Genomic DNA, 18,791 nt, shown 5'->3' on the forward strand with positions numbered 1-18,791 from the left:
GTCCCGAAGGAACCCTCAGCTGCTCAGAAGGCTCCCCAAAAGCTTTCTACCGACTTCTATGAACGAATGGTTGCTGGGTCTAGCGGGAATTCGCGCAGTCGATCCGAGTCCGTGTCTAGCTCTTCCTCTTCGCGCGATCCTTCACCTGCTCCGAGAACGCCCGCGAGGAGAGAACAACCTGATGCGGCAACACAACGTCCACGGGACAAGATGGAGCTAATCATCGAACAGAGGAATCGCGCGAAGTCGGATCGTAGGAAAGGTGTGTAGTACGTTGTATACAGGAGGGTTCGGGTGAACTTGACGGGCGCGTCGCGTAGGGCCTGTGTCGCGTCAACGCGAAGATACACGTGTTCCGTCTACTCCCACACACGACACGACGCGTCAGAGTGCAACAAATGTGGGTTTGACGCGTTCCTTTTACGCGCGTCGCTGATCCTCTACTCGCACAGTACCCGCCCGAAACCCCACATCATTATAGGTACTACAGTGAGCGAGTTGTGGCCGAGGCTTCTGGTTCAAGGCGCACGCTGGTAAGTGGTCGCTTTTCAATCCTGCTTCGTTTACGATCAACTCCTCCAGGATCAACAGGGACCCGTTACGCCGTCGACCAACTACGATCGAGGGCGATTCAAAGTGCCTCTTCCTCCATTTTTGATGCCGCAAACACCCTCCAACCGTGAACCCACCTCCTCATGCCCTCCAACACCACGATCCAGCCCCCCACCTGTTGTCAACCTGGTATCGTCTCCAGGACCCATGAGGCCAGCTCCCCTGGAGGAGGAAGACTGCCTTCCGTACACCCTTCCGTCTGGTCCCCATTCGACCATCAAACCCGACCTCTCATACGCGGCTATCATCGGACAAGCTATCTTGGCCTCCCCGATCCATGCTCTGGCGCTACAAGATATCTATGAGTTCATCACCACTGTCTACCCCTACTACAAACGTGGTGAACCTACCTGGATGAACTCTGTCCGACATGCCCTGAGTACTATGGCGGTATTCCGTAAAGTTCCGCGGGACAGGTCTGAGGGGAAAAGCTTGTGGGCCGTCTGGGATTGCGACCTTCCTTGCTTTGAAGGCGGCGGGTTCAAGAAAATTCTGTGCGCGGACATGATGAACAGCGCCCCAACCTCCAAAGCCTCCAAGAAGCGCGCGGCCGACGAGTCGGGTGGTTCGAAAGTGAAGCGCAGGAAGACTGTCGAGCAGCCAAGCGACGACACTCATCCCCTCCCGGTAATGACACCTGCGCCGATGCTGCCACCATACTTCCCCCATGTCACTCCCGCTAATCCCTACCACCAGCCCTACTATCAGCTTGCTTGTTCTCAGCAACAACTTCCTGCTGACGTGCTGTTCCCCCCTTTACCACCCTCCTCCAACTATCACCGCGTCATTTCTCGGGCTGCGTCCAGTTCAACCTCGCTGAACTCTACACATAGCCATCTAGGCGTCGCCTCGACGTCAAGTGGTGTCCTCCCTCTTACCACTTCACCTATCGAGCGACCACCGTCGTCCTCCTCAGTGCCGGAGCTGGTTGCGAGCCATAGCTCTTCTTCGAGTCCGGCACTGTCCTCACAACCAAGCTTGCACGACGAGGGCTCGCGCGATCCGTCTCCTGTCGTGGCGTCGGCGTCTCCTAGCATGCAGGGACCGATCGAGGATCCGGATGCGCTGTGGTTGCAATCCGACGCCCCTGGTCCGTCCCAACCGGCGGCACCCTCGAAGTCGAACAAGAGAGACCTCGGTAAAGGCAAGGCAAGGGCAGAGGGCAGCACTGCCAAGAAGCGTTCTAAGGTTTGTGCTGTTAATTCTACTTAACCGCTTTTTGTTCTGACGTGTATGCACAGCCAATGCCAGTCCTCCCTCCTCCTCCATCTCCTACACTGGAGAGGCGAGCCGCGGCTACTACTCGGTATGGCTTCCGGACCCCCCAGAAGAAGGCTGGGAAGAGCAACCCTACGAAGACCAGTCCTCCGTCTAACTCACATGCGGTCGTAGCTCCGGTCATTGCGCGTCCTGTCACGCCTCCATCCATGACTGCGAGTGTGGAAGAGATCATGCGCGCGATGGAGGAACATGCGGCGTCTGGCCGATCAACGCGTTCTCCCTCTCCGTTGTCCGAGGTAGAAGTGACCACGATGGTTACCTCTGCATACTCCGATGTCGAGGAAACAGACGAAAGGCCCTCGACTCCCGAGTATCCACCCTCATCGTCCTTGCCATCTACTCCTCCACAACGCCTGGAAGACCTCGAGGCGGAACTGTTCAACTTCTCCCCGTTCAAGTCACCACGCATGCGTGCGTTTTCAAGGCACGGCATGTCCCCCGCTTTCATCGACCAGAGCCACGCTCCGATCCCATCTCTATACTCGTCTCGCGCTCCATACCTCCGCCCGGACGATGTCGATGACCTACTTGCCAGCGAGGCAGGTCCCTCTACCGCACGTTCGCCGATAGATATACCTAGGACGCCGAAGAAGACGCCTTTGCAGCGGCCCTCGAGTTCGCGCTCCAACCCACGGCCCGTTTCCCCGTTCGGAACACCTTCTCGTGGAACTCGCAGCGCGTTCGACGACGATTTTGCGAGCTTCTTCCAGAGCCCTGGGGGCTCCAGCCTCTTCGACCCGTTCTTGCCTGGGCTATCCAAGTCACCCGTCCTGTATGGCCTGCAGAGCCCCGGGTTCGGCGGGCAGTACTGAGAGCCCGTCCCGGCGTCGCGAACGGGATGGCACACTCGGGACCATCCGCATATCACTGGTTGCTTTCTTGGCTATCTTTTTTTCGTTCAACGTGTTAATGACTTTTATGACCTGTAATGTCTCCCTACCTCGGCCTCCCGGCCAGTATCGCCCTACGTTATCCACCTATTCTTATTGGCTTCGGATGTTCCGATCATACATGGACACTGTCGTTCTGTGCTAGACGGGACTCCATCCGCCATTCACGGCTTCGCATATCTGCTTGCCCACGTCTCCGTACATACTGTCTCGACCCCCATATCATGCTGCCTCACACGACTCATCTCACCATCTCATCCGGTCTCACTGTGTTCCCTTTGTCTTACCCTCTGTTTCTCCTACGAGTATCTCTATCTCCCCACACGTATCAGCACATCGCTGATCCTATCTTGCTTGCCAGACTATCGTAGCAGTAGTTGCGCTTTCTCAGCTTGCTTTGTATCCCGCTCTCTGGGCTTTGTTCGTCTGTTGCGATCCTATCCACACGTGCCGCCCTCTCTTGTCTATGTACATTACTACGCGCACTTGCGTGCCACCGTCGTCTACATCATCTTGCATGCCGTGTTATGGATCATGGACGTGGCAGACTACCCGTATAATTATGTCGTACAGCGCGCAATGCATCTGTAGCGGTGCGCAAGGGACCAGTGCGAATCAGAACGTCGTAATGTATGCTTCGAGTCGAGCCAAACTGGGAGTTTCGCATATAAAGTATTGTTTGATATCCAGGTGTTCAGCAGTACATGAAGCAGTAGTATACATAGGATCCGGTCGTGTCCATCGTCGGGGTCACTCAACACGTTCACCCATGTCTACGGGTTGAACTCTGCAAATCGTTGGTCAGCTAGGGGGTCCGGTGTACACGACGAGGGAAGGTCTACTTACCCTCCTCATCCAGCAAGGTCTCTTCTGCCACGCAGGCGTCGACCCAGTCCGATATCACCAGGTGTCTACGCTTCGGCCTATATATTCCAGTTAGACATAGACCGGTACGAGTCGGATTATCACTCACTCGGACGTGCGTGCAATGAGTACCTTGCGCCGACTGATATCCCGCTTGTCGAGGATGACGTGCGTCAGCTTGGGATCGTCGAGGTCGACAACGCGGCCGCCGTTCTCTGTGATCACATTCGACATCTCCGAGAAACTGTCCGCCGGGATTAACAAAAGGTATGGAAAGGGATGTTGAGGGACGCTGACCGTTTCTCGATGTCCGCCTCCCTCTTAGTGTCGACTTTCATTCCATGCTTCCGAGCGTTGCTTGGCGAGTCGAGGTATAGGCACCTGAATAGCGTAGCAAGGTTCCGGTTAATCCAGAACAGTAGGGGAGCCTGATGTCATCCTTACAGGTGTTTGAAGATACGCTCTTCGTCGTAGGCCATAGCGTTGTCGTCTTCGCCCATGCGCGCCTCGGAAGCCTTCCCCTGAGACAATCTATCAGATCTAGTACAGCTGGAATTTGCCGCCAATACAATAGTTACCTTGCTCTCCTCTTGCGACTTGCCGGAATCCTGATCGACCTTCTCCCAGTCCTCGTCCTCAGAGGCAGCTTCCGGGTCGACGTCTTCATTATCCGACTCCGGGTCTTCCTCCGTGTCACTGCCGGATATGTACCCGCCTTTCGAGCCACCACTCTGCTGCAGACTCGCCCCGACGTCGAACCATTCCGCCATTGATGGGTCTATCTTGATTTCCTCCTTTGGCTGAGAAGGCTCCTCCTGTGGAGGAGACTTGCTCTTCCGTGAGGCAGACGGCGAAGGTGAGGGTGGCTCATCTTCGGGCTCTTCTTCGGTGTCGCTATCGTCCTCGGCATACTCATCCGTCTCCTTGCGTGCTGCGGTGGCGTGGAAGAAGTACCTATCGACGAGTGAGCACCTGTGTAGTGGTAAAGGCTGTACGACGTACTTCTTGGTGAGTGGTACTATCTTCTCATACGCGACGCAGTCCAATATCCATTGCGGGCGTATAATGTCGCACACGCCCTTGTCCATAATGAGTCTGAGATCATATGCTGGTAATGTATTTGTCAACGGGGATATACGAAAGGCAAGAGTCTTGTACTGACGAGTTGTCTGACCGCCGTAGACGATGAGGATGTTCGGGTCGTTCCGGGCAACCTGTGCGTACTTTCCGCCATGTGCATGGATCCTGCAACCGGTTTTAGCTCTCATGATAGCATGTATATCCTTACCGCTCACATCTGCAACAGCGCCTTCTTGTCATCCGCGCCGGTTCTCGACTTAGGGTCAGAAGATACAACTACAAATTACGATCAGTAAGGTCAATGGTTCATCCTTGCGCCACTCACCGAACTTGAAGTCTCCGAAGAGGTTGTCCTCGACCTCAACGTCCTTGAGGTTGACGCCGCGGTACTCGGGCATCATGGTCGGCTATCCTCTGAGGTCAGTACGACAGGTATGATCAGCCAGATTGAACGCGGACCTTCTTCGCGGTTCGATTCTGCTTCTTCTTGGGTTTACTGTGATGTCCGAGTCACGGGTGAGCTCGCCGCAGTGAGTACGAATATTGGTACACATACTCGGTATCATCCTCCATCTTCCTCTTCTTCTCAGACCGGATGCCTTCGAGGACCGCTAGAGACATCCATGAGTATATATTCAAACCGCCGCTCCAGTTTGCACAACGCTTACCCGAGGCCGTCATACAATCAGCGATCGACAGGTCGTCTCGAATCTGCAGTGCCCGCGGGAACCGCATGGTAAAGCCCAAGTGATACATATCCGTGCTCGTGATTTCCGCCGCCTTGACCTTTACGATGAACGAGCTGGGAGTGCAGACATGAGTGTTTGCGGACAACCTGCTTATATGCGCATTGCCGGCTCACTCCTGTGGCTCGAGATAAACGTCGCCTTTATCGTCGTGCCCCTTTCTTGCGACTTGAAGATAACTAGGGGCGTCCCGTCCCCAAGGCTTCCATGGCTTTTGGCGGATCCAAATGTAGTCGGCGTACGAAAGGCCGCTTCCGATACGGACAAAGGTGCTGTACCTGTCAGATATCCCGGTTAGAGTGGCGCCACGACGCAGTGCTGACTAGCTCACTTTGGCTCGTCATCGTCGTTATGAACGCGGCGGTCGTCCAGTACGGCGCAAATGAGCGTGGAAACGCCTCCAGAACGCCTTCCAGAACCGTAGTTCCCAGCTGCAATGAACGTGAGGACTGATGAGACGAACATCATAGTAAATCAACGCACCGACCACAAGCACATCGACCGTCTCTCCCATGTTGTCCTGCTCAGGGTTAGCCAAGTTTGTGCGAGGATTTCTTTACTTCTTACCATGTACTCCGGTTTAACCTGCAGCACACTTGTTAGCCGTGGAATTTAGGGGTAAATGCGAGAGTACGTCGCACCTTGATCCAGTCCTTGTTGCGGCCGTTCAGCACGTACTCAGAGTCCGGATGCTTCATGACCAATCCCTCTCCACGGTTTCCTATGATGTCGTCCATACGAGTTCGGACATCTTTGGCAGTGCGTCCTTCGAATTCGGTGACCAGCTCGATGCGTCCTGCTACTGGGATTACACAGGAACGGAGATTGCGCTTGCGGAATTTGAGAGACTTGTGCAGGAGCGATGTGCCGTTCAGGTAAAGCAGGTCGAACACCTTGACTATGGGGGGCGGTTTATTTAGCGTCCGCAAGGATAGCAGGGTCTACTGTTGTACTCACAGCATGGGCGCGGGTTGAACTCCTTCTTAGATCGGTCTAGATAATGATGTCAGCTAAAGCATTGCGATTTTGCGAAAGACGCACCGATAGCAGCGGTCTTGAGCGTGCCGAAGGGAAGATTGCGTTCGGAGACCGGATCCCATACCAGCATCTCGCCGTCGAGAATAATCCTGTACAGCTATGTGAACGATGACAAAAAGCACTGAATCACGAATTCATACTCGTCGATGCGCGGATCGAACGCAGAGTCGATGTAGGGCGTCAAGCTTCCCGTTCCGACATGCTTTCCGTACAAATATGTGTAGTCCTTTCCTTTCCTGCGGTGGGTGTCAGCTTGGCAAGACTAGACGGATTCTTTGCACTCGCCTAGAGCAGTAGAAGTATTCATTTCCACGCTTATGCAGCTGGATACGTTCACCGTCGAGCTTCTCTTCGATGATGAATGCACGACCCTGCATTTCCTTGACAGAATCTTCGATCTTCTTAGTCGGCCTTTTGCAGAGCATGGGCGCAAAGGCACGGAATAGCTGAACGGCTTTGTCCTGATATCAACGTTAGGCGTGCATCTGAGGTATACGCGAAATCAACCGACCTCGTCGTTAAGTCTCCGCTCTGGATCCCAGAGCTCCCAGGTGACCTTTTTGAGGTCGGAACAGGTGTTGAAGAGATCGTGTGCATCAGGATGGAAAACGCCGAAAACAGTGTTCTCCTTCACGGAGATAATCATGTCTGCAGAACTCGAATAAGGCAATGTAAGCCAAGCCGTGATTTTGTTACCGACCTTTCAAGATGATGCGAACAAGCCATCGCTGCTCATCCGAAGTGGCTCTATTGTAGACTCGCTGTAGAATCTTGGACTGCAAATCGCTGCGTGCGCAAAATGAATGAGTCAATCGTCAGTGTTTTTCGCTGTAACATTCATTTACTCACGATTTGCCCATGTTTTGGGCAAGCTCGTCTAGGACGCCGTTTATGTCGTCGATGGTCAACGATCCCTCCGTAACATTGTTCCGCTTATTGACAACCTCCCATAGTACCGAAGGGAAATCACCCGCCGAGCGCTTTCAACCGCAGCGGTCAGATACAGGCCCTACAAACCAAAACCATCGTAGTGCTTACGTATCGTTCGGTGGGTTTCTTCCAGTTGAGGAGTCTAATAGCGTCTGGTCCGTGACGGTCAAGCGGAATGAGCTTAATGTATGCCTTCGCGAGGTTCTTCTCTTTGAGGCCATACACGGTGCGCTCTCGGTCTTTCTGTCGTGTGGGCGTAAGTTTGACACCCTCTGCGTCTACTAGAGCATCAACGTACTTGGGGGAGGATTAATCGCAAAACAGGGAACAAGTCGTATCCGATGTCTTTCCTCCAGCCCTAGACGGTCTCAGCATCGAGTACAACGGGCATCTTGCAAGTAGATGACCACGCACGTTAAACCAAGAAGCGATCAGTCTTCGACGCTTCTCAGGCTTTCTTTCATTCTGAAGCTTCTCGAACAGGGCCACAAGGACTTGAAATGGAGCGCTTCCCTTGTTCTGAGGGGGAGCAGGGTACTCGATGGGATGGTCTTCTGCCGCCACCGCTGGTGGGAGAAGTTGCGACGCGGGAACTTGAAGCTGGGACGCGGGCGGCGAAGACGGCGCTGGTGTCGGCTGCATGGTTGTTGTTGGGAGGTGGCGGAGTCCACAACACCAGCAATAAGTGTGACTTCGTGCGGAAGATGATGGTCAGATGAGAAGGGGGTTGAATTGCATTGACGCGCTTAAGTGCTCGTGGTGGTTGTGGCTAAGAGCCTGCGCCCCGCCACGCGGCAAGAATGGCCTTGGACCTACAAAGCACAATAAGCCATCAATAAGCATAAACTAGATTACTGGCATGTAAGGCTAAGCTAATTTGGCGGTAAGGGGTTATCGATTAGACGATTGGCTTGCCGCAGCCTCAGATCAGAGCCGCGCCTCACGTCGGGCGAACGGAGTCTTGTCCTTCAACCCTCATGCTGGTCGGATGTCCTTCTTCGGCTTTGAACAACAGAACGATTTCGAGAATGAAAAGCGCAGGTTCCTCGAGGGAGGTGCGCCACGCGAGGACGTAGCGGTCTACACCTGGGGCGAGGACAGCTACGACGGGCTGGGTGATGCGCTGCAGGAGGGAGGAGACGAGCTCAACGACGAGACTTTTGGTATATCAGGGCCGGTCGGTGAGCACATATGTCGGTTGGTATCTAGCGTATTCCCGACGCCGCATATCAGGGAAGGACTTTAATTTTGGAGGGTCCGCGCTGCCCGAGCACCAAAAGCCTCAGGCGTCCCGCTCAAGTCCGGGTCTATACACGCAGACGTCTCGCCACGAACAACAGCCTCAGGCTCAGCAGAAGGTCCAAGCGCACGGCGAGGTTGAACCCTGTATGGTGCACCATGACCGTGTCGCTATCCCATCCCTCATACTCTACACGCAGCCCACTCCTCCCATCTCGATGCGGTCTGGAGCAACAAATCTCCCTTCTCCGTTCTACCTCGAAACAATGGCCCCAGTAGAGGTCAGAACCACACCCCCGTAGCAAAGTATTCGCCCCTGGCGACTACCGCGCAACAAGCCACTCCGCAGAAGCCTACCAGCCTGAGCCTCGGGGCGGATCTTCACAAGGGTGTGCACACGCTAGAGGAGATCGAACGGGAAATGCGTGCGGCGGCCGCTGCTCAACATCACCAGCAGCAGCTTCAGCTTCAGCGGCAGCTAGAGGAAGAGGAGCAGCTGCAGTTCCAGCAAACCCAGCAGCAACTCCAACAACTCCAGCTCGAGCAGCAAATGCTGGCGCAGCACTCATCCCATGATATACAGTTACAGCAGCAAATGTTGCAGCAGCACCAACCCCAGGCATCCACTCATGGTCTGTTGCAGTCCCCCTCGCGATCCCAGGGGCAGCGTCAGGTCGTCGCTGGGCCCCAGCATGCGGCCGCAACTCCGCCGCCTCGCATGCACCCCCATTCGCAGTCTCCGCGCTTCCACCAGCAACAGCAACAACACCAGATCCACCTGCTCCAGCTTCAGCAGCAGCAGCAAAGGCAGCTTCTTGACTTGCAGGAACAGCGAGAACACCAACAGCGTCGGCAGCTCCTTGAGTTACAGGAGCAGCTCAAACTCGAGGAACTGGAGCGCCAGCAACAGGAGCACCACTTGCAGCAACAGCGGATGCAGGCCGGCGTGAATGACCACCTCATGCATAGCCATATCATCCATCAACGTCTGAACTCAGGAGGGCTTAGCCCCGCATTCGGTGATCGTGCGCGGCGCATGGGTCGGCAGTCGCCTGCGGTAGCGTCTCCTCAGATCCCCGTCGAGGTTCCATTCGGGCAGACCCTGCAGTATCTACCACAGAACATCCAGATGCAGCAGCGTCTCCTGGCGGAGATGGCGCAAGCGGAGTTCCTCAGCACCATGCAAGGCGCTGGACTGACGGAGCGGGATACCCGGGAGTCTCGTGAGCTGCAGGAGATTCTCCGAGTCGAGGCAATGCGCAAGATCATGGAGGCCGAGCGGATGGAGGAGAAGCGTAAGCGCAAGCTGGACAAGATCGCTCATATGGTATATCACTATATGGTCATTTTGCTCGCAGTTCGCTGACCAACATCGCTTTAGTCGCGTTACAACGACCTCATGACGCAGTCTGACAAGGACTTCATCACGCGCATTCAAGTTTCTCAGCTCGTCACGCAAGATCCATACGCAGACGACTTCTACGCTCAGGTCTATGGAGCTATCCTCCGGTCACGAATGGGTCTCCCGACGTCTGAGGACCGCGTTTTGAAGTTCGGCTCCGGCGGTGGCGTTGGTCTCGGACTTGGTCAGAAGATGCCGAATCGTCGTCAGAACGCCATGCAGCGCATGGAAGCTCAGGTCGAGCGGATCGTCAACAACGCGAGACTGCGGGAGAAGGAGAAGACGTGTACGTGCACAGCACGTGGTGGCGTTTAGAAACTTGCTAAACTGTTCGCTAGCGCTCAACAACCTTCAGGGTGCACTGGGCAGGACAGCTGGCCGCAGCTACAAAGCGGCTCCTCGCCAGTTGCTCCAGGTCGACTCGAGCAACGTGTCTACGTCGCCCACGTCGTCTCATGCACACGCGGCGCATATTTCGAAGACCGATGCTACGAAGACCAAGGAGGAAGGTGAGGGTGCCGCACGTGAAGCCGCCAAGATTGGACGAGAGGCTCTCGCAAACGCCTCAGACGTGAGTGGCCATTACCATTAGATTCGTTACTCGTCTAATTTAGCGACATAGTCCACCGGCTTCGTCCGGAAGGACCCGTTGACACATCGCGAAGCATTGGTTGCCCTTGAGTCGTTGTACGACCTCGTGCTCGATCTCGAGCAACGCAGACGCGATCAGCCACCGCCTGAGGAAGTGGAGGAGTTCGATGAATGGTCTGTACAGTTTTCTTCAGCTATATTTTGGCCACAACTCACTCTTCAGTGTAGGAGCGCCGAATGCGCCAGGCTTATCGACCAGCTGTTCGAGAAGCTGATGGTGTCCGTGCCCCTTGAGACTAGGTTAGCACTTTTTCCGTGTCCATCGTCCCACCCGCTAATTCCCTCATAGCAATCCCCATCCGTTCGTCTCTATCATCACCCCCATCAAGGGCAAGAAGCTGCTCCCGCGGGTTGCACGCCTGCTCGACAACAACCGCATGCAGATCATCCTTACGCTCGTCGTTGCGTGTTTCTCCCAGCTTGACGTTGTCGTGCAAGCGCCCCTGCTGGACACGCTCGAGGAGACCCGAGAGGTACTCGACCTCGAGGCGCAGACGCAGGCGTTCCTGGGGAGTGTCGTGCAGAGCATTCTGCCTGTCATCGCGAAGGCGCAGATGCGGCTCGTTACTGGGCTGTTCGGCTTGCTGTTGGAGAGCAACAACGTGATCGCGATCGCACGGACAAGGGTATGTGTGCATGCGGCTGCTAGACGACCTCGACGCTGATTACTTCAACCCGGATAGCCTGGCATTGCTCTCCTTACGTTATTCCTCAGCAGAGCAGAGGTTATTTTGCAGAACGTTGCGAACGGGTCAGAAGTTGACGAAACACCCTCGGCTGATGAGCTGCAGAGCTGGTACGTGTTTATCGCTAGCGATTTGAAGGTCCAGTACTCACGCATAAGCACATCGCAGGAGTATGCTATACAACCATCTCTTCGAGCTCCTCAGGCCGCAACTCCATGTGCTCTTCCCCTCCGTGCGCCTCAGCATGCTCTCCGGCATCAACTTCACGAGCGTGCCGAACGCGGACGTGATCGACCAGCCCGTCTGGCAGTTCTTCGCCTCGCTCGCGTGCAGCGCGAACGACACGCAGCAGTCTGTGCTCGTCACCGGCCTGCGCGACATCGTGCTCGAGAACGTCACGACCGCGACGAAGGGGCTCGGCGTCGAGAGCGAGGAGCGCCGCCGGCTCCGCCTGGCGAACGTCAACCTCTTCTTGCACGCGCTAGGGCTGGACAGCTCCCAGATCGCGGTGTGAGGCCGCGCTCACTGTACTCTAGCCACCCGTTGTGTTTCTTTCTGCCCCGCGAGTGTTGCGTGTTTGAACAACTTAACAATTGGTTGGGTTGCACATCCAGTACTGTAGTCTAGCGTTCCGTCTCCTCCCATATCCCCTATCTCGTAGAGTCGAATCTAAGCTGTCGTCGCTGTCGTTGGAGTATTGGTCACTGCATACAAAGGAGCTCCCGCGCGTCGTGCAGCCGCGAAGGCAATTCTTCGCACCCCGTGAGCACCGTCCTCCGTTCTGTGCCCCTCTGCGAGACCGTCTCCTGGTCGACAATGGCGCCGAGCAAGTCAAGCACCGGCAAAGCGTCCCACTTCGGGAGGCGTTCATCCGGAAGCTCGAGTAGCCCAGTGATCAGGAGCACCCCCTCGTCTCCCGCCTCGGGCAACGGCATGAGGGGAAGGTTGAACAGCTTCTTCTTGCGGAGGTACACGTCCGTCGGCACATCACGCACGTGCGAGCCGACCTCGAGGTGGTTCGTCGAGAGCGACGCGAAGCGCGCGTAGTTCGGGTAGAGCATCACGTACCCGCGCAGGAAGACGAGCTCGATGAAGTAGCGCTTCCACGAGCGCGTCCAGCGGTTCGAGCGCACCCCGGGCACGACCGTCTGCGCGAGCGGCAGCGCGTGCTCCGCGAGGCGCGCGCCGAGGTACGCGTGGAACTCGCGCCAGTGCTCGGGGAAGTAGAGCGCGCCCCAGCTGCACGGGATCTGCGAGAGGTAGGGCGTGTGCGCGTGCGGGAGGCCGGCGGCGGCGAAGGCGACGCGCGCGTCGAAGAGGTGGCGGCCTTCGGGGCGCAGCTCGAGGTTCTTCTGCTGGTAGAGGCTGATGCCGAAGAGGTGAGGGTCGCGGTCTTCTTGTCGGCCATATCTGGGAAGATGAGCGTCAGCGGAGAGGAGGGCGCAGAGGATCATAGACCTACCGGTAGCGCAGCAGAGTGAACTTGAGGTATGCATAGAACAACGGAGAAAGCTCGACGTCGTCCTCGAGGATGAGCCCGTAGGAGTCGTTGCCACGAGGGTACCAGGACTCGACGACCGCAGGAAGGAGGCCTCCGTGGACGATACGATGGTGCAGAAAGACGTTCCCGCGATCCCATGCATAGTCACTCGCGATACGCAACGTGTCATCGTCGGCGGTTTGCTCAATATTGATACGCATATCCAGTGTGTCGCCAAAATAACGCGCTTCGCCCAGGGAGGACAGTAGTCGCTGCAGCGACTGAGGTCGATCGTTTGTGATGACCGACAGCTCGACCCGCGGGACATGCCAATCTGGTGTCAAAAGACATTTAGCACGAGCGCAGGCATGATACAGGCGAAATGCTCACTCTTCCACTCCTCAAGATCCATGACGGCCATCCAGTCTGTGTAGGGTAGGTCTTCTCGAGGTACGCAGACATGGGTCACGAAGGGGCGGTGATCGGCGAGGAAAGCTGAAAATTGAGACTGGAATTGTATCTCCCGAACCGATATGACAACATCCAAATTTTGGACTACAGCGGCGGTCAGAGTACCCTGTAGTGACATTCCATCTCCCAGCACAGCCGCAGGGAAAGCGAGGACTGGTAGTTGGCAGCCTACGCCGAGTACTGTGGCACTGCCGTCCGTCACGAAGAGATCAACATGATGCCCTTTGTGGAGAAGCCCGCAGGCGATGGGCGAAATATACGTGAGGTCGACCGTGGAAACCACGACGAGAACCGACCCAGGATGGGTGTCGTTCATTTCAGGTACTTCTTGGACGGCAGGGAGATTTTGCGGCAGCTTCTCCGGGCTATCGGGAAGGATATGAATTGGGAGGCGAGAGCCGTCCAGGGCTTTTGGTGCATAGCGAGAGCACCAGTCCACGGACGAGTCATCAGAGGAGCCTAGAACCATGCCACCAGAGAGCTCACGCTGAGAGCGCGAGACATAATCGCCCAGGGCAGCCCAGTGGTCAGTGCCAGGTGTAGAATCGATAGTAGGCGGAAGGAAAGCCGTAGGCAATATCATTGGAGGAACGAGATGCGCAGCTTTCCGGGGAGTGTGGGACGGCGTGATGCAGGTGACACCGTCTAGATAGTAGTCGATACCGCGCGGACCAAGGGGAGAAACAGCTGCAGGCTTGATTCGCAGGAGTAGCGTGTCGTGCGTTTTGCTGCCGTGTCCAGTCAGGCCACCTTCGTCCAACAAGAGGACCCAGTCCGTAGAGAGCCTCTGAGCAGCTTGAAGGGTCGCGAGTTCTTGGCCGATGGAGGAAGACCAAGGGGTGATGGAGATCTCGACATCGGCGTCATCCTCATCGGATAGAGAAACCTGAAGAGTATGACGAGTCTTGGCATGGTACTGTGGGGGAGTGACCAGCACGATTTCTGACAGAGCGCCAGGTTGTTGGAGAAGGGTCCGTAGATTTGCGCCCAAATCGGAAAGAGTGTCTGGTGTGATAGGTAAGACTGCCGCAAGACGCGACGCGCCCAGAAGTGGAGGTTGATGCTTGTGTAGAGTTGCGGGTATGGAATCATGGACATGCATTGAAAGATTGAGTAGCGCAGGAAGAGAGGGAAGTGATTGAGGTGACGTGGCCGTGGAATACGCGAGAGGGGTGGGATTCGATGGGGTTTCCGAGTGGATGGCGTCGGGTTTCTTGTGTCGTGGACCATCAAGAAGAACATATTTAAGAAACCAGATGGCGGAAACGAGAGAGAACACAGTGTAGAACACCCGTGTGCAGAGCCGCCTCGTCTGCCGTCGAGCTTTCAGCACCGGCGAGCTTGGCTGAGAGTATGCCATAGATGCAATTACAATCCACGCAAGACGGGGACAGAGGTCCAGAGACGACCGAGGACCAAGTCGAAGAGGATGGAGGAGGAGGCGGTTCGTTCGAACTTGCAGCGGCACGCGAGCGAACCACGATCCTTGCTAAATCGGGCGTCCCACGTGGCTGTGATCGGCGAATATTTGCAGCCACCCGCCTGCAGGCTCTCCCAAACGCAGGCTCGAGACGATCCATCCGTGTCCCATCTCATCCTACCCCTCCTCACAGGCCCCGAGCCGTCTCACATAGCGCTATGGCACCTCCCACAAAAGCCTCCGGCTCGAAGGCGAAATCAAGCGGTGGCAAGAAGGAAAAGGTCTTCCACCCGCAATCGCGCAAAGCAGGCCAACTCGTCCGCACCCAGCTGCGTAAAAGCAAGCTCGTCGATCTCGCTAGGGAGCGTCACAAAAAGCAGGGTACACAAGGTACGCCCATTATTCACCTTTTGTTCCTCTGTCTCTCCCCGCAAACACTGATATCTTTTCGCGTGCAGTCAGCATCTACGGGTTCTTCTTCCACGCACTTCCGCCCGAGGGCGGCGAGCTCTCGCTCGACGAGCTGCACTATGTCGTACGCGACGTCTGGCTCACGCGTCACGACCACGAGATCGAGGCGGAGCGTGCGGCGCGGCGCAAGGGCCGCCCAAAGAGCGCGAAGGAGCAGAAGCTTGAGGAGCTCCAGCTGCGCGAGAAGGAGCTCTACCGCACCGGCATGGGTGAGCCTTCCCCTCTATATCTCCTACCATTGTCCCGAAATCAGCACTCACTTATGGATGGTGCAGAGGTGATCGACCTGACGCATCCACGGAATGTGGAGCTCTTCCGCGAGTGGGACCAGAAGGAGGCGGGGTACCTGCAGCAGCTGCGCTTCATTCGTATCTCGAGCGCCGCGCCGGACACAGTCATTCTCACGCGAATAGGCCAACATGCGCTGCTGAAGCGCGAGGAGCAGCAAAAGAAGGACGCGGACGCGGAGGAGGCCGCGGCCGCGATGGACACGGACGAGGCGCCGCTCCTACTCGCGCCTACGCCAAAATTCTCTTCGACGATCCAGGGGATGGATGGAGAGTGACGCGTTGGTTTTTTTTTCGGATCTGTGGTCATGGTGTGCTATATAGGTGTGTATTGGCTCTACCGGTGTGTCGACATAGTTTTCATCTCTCACTCTGTGCAGATGTATCAATACCACTTGCTTATCATCGGATCAGGCTCGAGCAGGTGTTTATATGCGAACACGATTTAGTCTCATCAATATCAGTCCGTAAGTCAGATAATCTTTACAACTCTTCTAGATCCAAGAAACCCCTCTATGTCCTCAATACCCCACTGGCACTGGCAGCGTTCTAGGTCGCATATACCACCTGGACGAACCGTTCCTCCTGCTCACTCGACATTGGCACCGGTGGGCTGTCCAAGTCCCACTCCCTCCTCAGCCTCGCATATATCAGCTTCAAGCTCCCCGCCGCGCCCTTCTCCAGCGCCAGCTGCAGCATCACCGGATACCCCGCCGCCTCGCACTCCGCACCTGGCCTCCGAATCTCTGCACGGAACCGCACGCCCTTCCCCACCGCCATCACGCTCCCCGCTGCGCCCGTGCTCACATCTGTGAGCGTGCACGCGAGCACGAGCGCGTCCGAGCCCGCAGCATACGCCCCGGACGCGACGGTGACGCCCATGCTCTCGAGGAGTCGGCGGCACGTCGCGTGTGTGTGCGCCGCGTCCTGCGTCGAGAGCAGGCGGTACGTGGGGCGCGCGCGGAAGAGCGTGAGCGCGCCGAACCAGCGCCGTCGTGGGGTAGACGGCAGCACGAAGGAGCCCTCGGAGAACGCCGATGCGGGCGACGCGGGGGAGAGCGCGGGCGAGCGCTTCCGGAGTCGTCCACGCTCCTCGCCGTAGCCGGATGGAGAGAGGAGCTGCGTTCGCGGGGAGGAGTTGTCGGAGGTCGTCGTCGTGCCGCTGCGCTGCGAGGACTTGCGACCGGGGAGGTCGGTCTTGACGGACAACCGAGGCGGACCTGACGTGTTCTCCTTGTCCGCGCCCTTCGACGGCGGCTTGCGGACGCTCAATGGGCGCGTCGCGCACTCGCGAGGTATTTCGACGATCTCGAACGGATCCATCGCACTGTCGTCCGCGACGACTTGTCCGTGAACCTGATCTCCGAACTGTCGCTGGGCCTGTGGCTTCTGCTTCTTGGACTTGGCGACTGGGGTGGTAGCGAGCGGGGCGAAGAGCTCGTCGTACTCATCCTGAGTCTGGTTGCGATGGGGGGTATCCCCGGTGCTGGCCTTCATCACGGCGAGGTGCTGGACGATCTGCTGGAGGAACTGCTGCACGCGCACGTCCTCAACCTCCGGGATATTCAACGCGGCAAGGGGCGACCGAGGTGATAGAAGAGCCTCAAGAGTGGGCGAGAGAGCGTCGCAGGCCGAGGTGACCGTCATCGGAGTCAACGCGGGGTCGGCGGCGTTCCCCAGCGGTGTACGCTGCGCCCGACTCGGGCCCGCGCCCGGAGATGGCGATGGCGACCGGGACCTCCCTGGGCCCCCACGCATGCGTGCACCCGCGCGCGACGGCGTCGGGGGGCCTGTTCGCGGCGGCAGCTCGGCGCGCTCTTGCTCCCTCTCCTCCGCCTCGGCTGCGCGCCTGGCCTTACGCCTCTTCGTGCGCCGCGCTGCAGTACGCGACTCCTCTTCTTCGTCGTAGTCGCCCGTGTGCTTGGCACGATACTGCACGAGGAGGTGGTACACGCCCTTTTCCCAGGACGGCGCGGGGTCTGTCAGGCGCGCGATGATTTGGGCGTCAGGCATACCTCGCCAGAGCGTGCGCAAGTTCGCGAAGATGTCCGCGTCGATGTCAGCCGCGCTGCCAAGCGGGCGTGCGATCTCGTCCAGCTTCGGGATGTCGCAGCTCATCGGCTTCGGCTTCTGGCTGGTGTAGAATGGGTGGCGGAGGATGTCCGGGATGGTGATGCGCTTGCGGACGTCGCTCGTGACCATGCGGCGGATGAGGTCCTGCGCACGCGGGTCGATGTCGGACGGCATCGTGAACTTGCCGATCTTGACTTTCTCGAGTAGCGTGGGCAGGTCCTCATCGTCGAACGGAAGGCGACCGGCGAGGAGCGCGTAGAGGATGATGCCGCAGGACCAGATGTCGGACGCTGTGCCGTCGTAGGCGTCGCCCATGATAACCTCGGGTGCGGCATAATGGGGGCTTCCGCACGCGGTCTGGAGCATGTTGTCCTTGCCCTGCCAGACGGCCATGCCGAAGTCGGCCACCTTGATGTTCTTGTTTCGGTCGAGCAGGAGGTTCTCCGGCTTCAGGTCACGGTGCGCGATGTTGAAGCGGTGGCAGTAGTCAATCGCGGTGATGATTTGGTGGAAGTAGGTGAGTGCCTCTGGGGCGGAGAGACGGCCTTTGTTGCAGAGGTAGTCGAAGAGCTCACCGCCCTCAACGTACTCTAGGATCAGGTACAACTCAGTGGACGTCTCCCAAACGTCGTAGAGGCGCATGATGTTCGGATGGTCGATGAGTTTCATGATGACGATCTCGCGCTCGATGCTGTGGAGGATGCGCTCCGCCTCTTCTCCGAGGCTACTGAGGGACATGCGAGAGTTGAGGAGTGCGGTCTTGGAGACGATCTTCACGGCTGCGTACTGGCCCGTCTTCGTGTGTCGTGCAAGCCTCACGCGACCTTTATACATCGTGAGTCCTCCGTGTCATGAGAATCGGTCTAATAACCTACTGACCTGAGCTGCCCTTGCCAATAGTCCTGCCGATCTTCCACAAGCCGATCATCTTGGGGTCACCATCGCGTTTGCTGTTGTGCGCAAGCTGGTGGCACGAGCTTGAGGCAGTCATCGTGGTGAGTGTTAGAGAGGCGACATGGGGGATCTGGTCCTCATATGAATCGGTACGGCGGGTGTTGTCAGCCGCCGCGCGCCGCTTCCGAATAATGTCCCGCCAAAGACGCGTCGCGTTGTGCTCACGTGCCGCGTGTTCAACGATTCGCAGCGCGTCTGGCTCTTCGCAGGCATATC

At 57.2% G+C, this 18,791-nt stretch overlaps 6 protein-coding genes across 6 annotated transcripts; 3 read left to right on the forward strand and 3 right to left on the reverse strand.

The window, feature by feature from the left end:
- Positions 1-759: 759 nt before the first annotated feature.
- Positions 760-3,024, forward strand: TRAVEDRAFT_148840 (uncharacterized protein; the record flags this gene model as incomplete). The annotated part of the gene is made up of 2 exons (XM_008040621.1): positions 760-1,800; positions 1,854-3,024. 2 exons carry the CDS (start codon positions 760-762, stop codon positions 2,703-2,705), a joined length of 1,893 nt encoding a protein of 630 aa, XP_008038812.1. The 3' UTR covers positions 2,706-3,024.
- Positions 3,025-3,456: 432 nt separating this feature from the next.
- On the reverse strand, positions 3,457-8,083 carry TRAVEDRAFT_64949 (DNA ligase 4; the record flags this gene model as incomplete). The annotated part of the gene is made up of 28 exons (XM_008040622.1): positions 3,457-3,570; positions 3,630-3,706; positions 3,757-3,891; positions 3,945-4,028; positions 4,092-4,168; positions 4,226-4,601; positions 4,650-4,755; positions 4,810-4,892; positions 4,943-5,003; positions 5,053-5,134; positions 5,187-5,223; positions 5,284-5,338; positions 5,396-5,529; positions 5,590-5,751; positions 5,805-5,922; positions 5,957-5,993; positions 6,041-6,058; positions 6,115-6,371; positions 6,431-6,466; positions 6,515-6,600; positions 6,652-6,747; positions 6,797-6,972; positions 7,023-7,159; positions 7,212-7,297; positions 7,361-7,491; positions 7,550-7,684; positions 7,740-7,799; positions 7,856-8,083. The coding sequence occupies 28 exons, from the start codon at positions 8,081-8,083 to the stop codon at positions 3,557-3,559; spliced, it is 3,084 nt and encodes a 1,027-aa protein (XP_008038813.1). The 3' UTR covers positions 3,457-3,556.
- Positions 8,084-8,429: 346 nt separating this feature from the next.
- Positions 8,430-11,933, forward strand: TRAVEDRAFT_124789 (uncharacterized protein; the record flags this gene model as incomplete). Its single annotated transcript, XM_008040623.1, has 10 exons — positions 8,430-8,622; positions 8,675-8,827; positions 8,881-10,007; positions 10,062-10,368; positions 10,421-10,653; positions 10,705-10,856; positions 10,905-10,973; positions 11,023-11,359; positions 11,417-11,535; positions 11,591-11,933. 10 exons carry the CDS (start codon positions 8,430-8,432, stop codon positions 11,931-11,933), a joined length of 3,033 nt encoding a protein of 1,010 aa, XP_008038814.1.
- Positions 11,934-12,120: 187 nt separating this feature from the next.
- Positions 12,121-14,472, reverse strand: TRAVEDRAFT_123656 (uncharacterized protein; the record flags this gene model as incomplete). The annotated part of the gene is made up of 3 exons (XM_008040624.1): positions 12,121-12,829; positions 12,882-13,233; positions 13,290-14,472. The coding sequence occupies 3 exons, from the start codon at positions 14,470-14,472 to the stop codon at positions 12,121-12,123; spliced, it is 2,244 nt and encodes a 747-aa protein (XP_008038815.1).
- Positions 14,473-15,008: 536 nt separating this feature from the next.
- Positions 15,009-15,826, forward strand: TRAVEDRAFT_47754 (uncharacterized protein; the record flags this gene model as incomplete). The annotated part of the gene is made up of 3 exons (XM_008040180.1): positions 15,009-15,180; positions 15,249-15,470; positions 15,537-15,826. 3 exons carry the CDS (start codon positions 15,009-15,011, stop codon positions 15,824-15,826), a joined length of 684 nt encoding a protein of 227 aa, XP_008038371.1.
- A 271-nt stretch (positions 15,827-16,097) lies between these two features.
- TRAVEDRAFT_20563 (Pkinase-domain-containing protein) lies at positions 16,098-18,612 on the reverse strand (the record flags this gene model as incomplete). Its single annotated transcript, XM_008039925.1, has 2 exons — positions 16,098-18,445; positions 18,501-18,612. 2 exons carry the CDS (start codon positions 18,610-18,612, stop codon positions 16,098-16,100), a joined length of 2,460 nt encoding a protein of 819 aa, XP_008038116.1.
- Between the last annotated feature and the right edge of the window lie 179 nt (positions 18,613-18,791).

This window comes from Trametes versicolor (genome assembly GCF_000271585.1).
Source record: "Trametes versicolor FP-101664 SS1 unplaced genomic scaffold TRAVEscaffold_6, whole genome shotgun sequence".
Lineage (NCBI taxonomy): Eukaryota > Fungi > Basidiomycota > Agaricomycetes > Polyporales > Polyporaceae > Trametes > Trametes versicolor.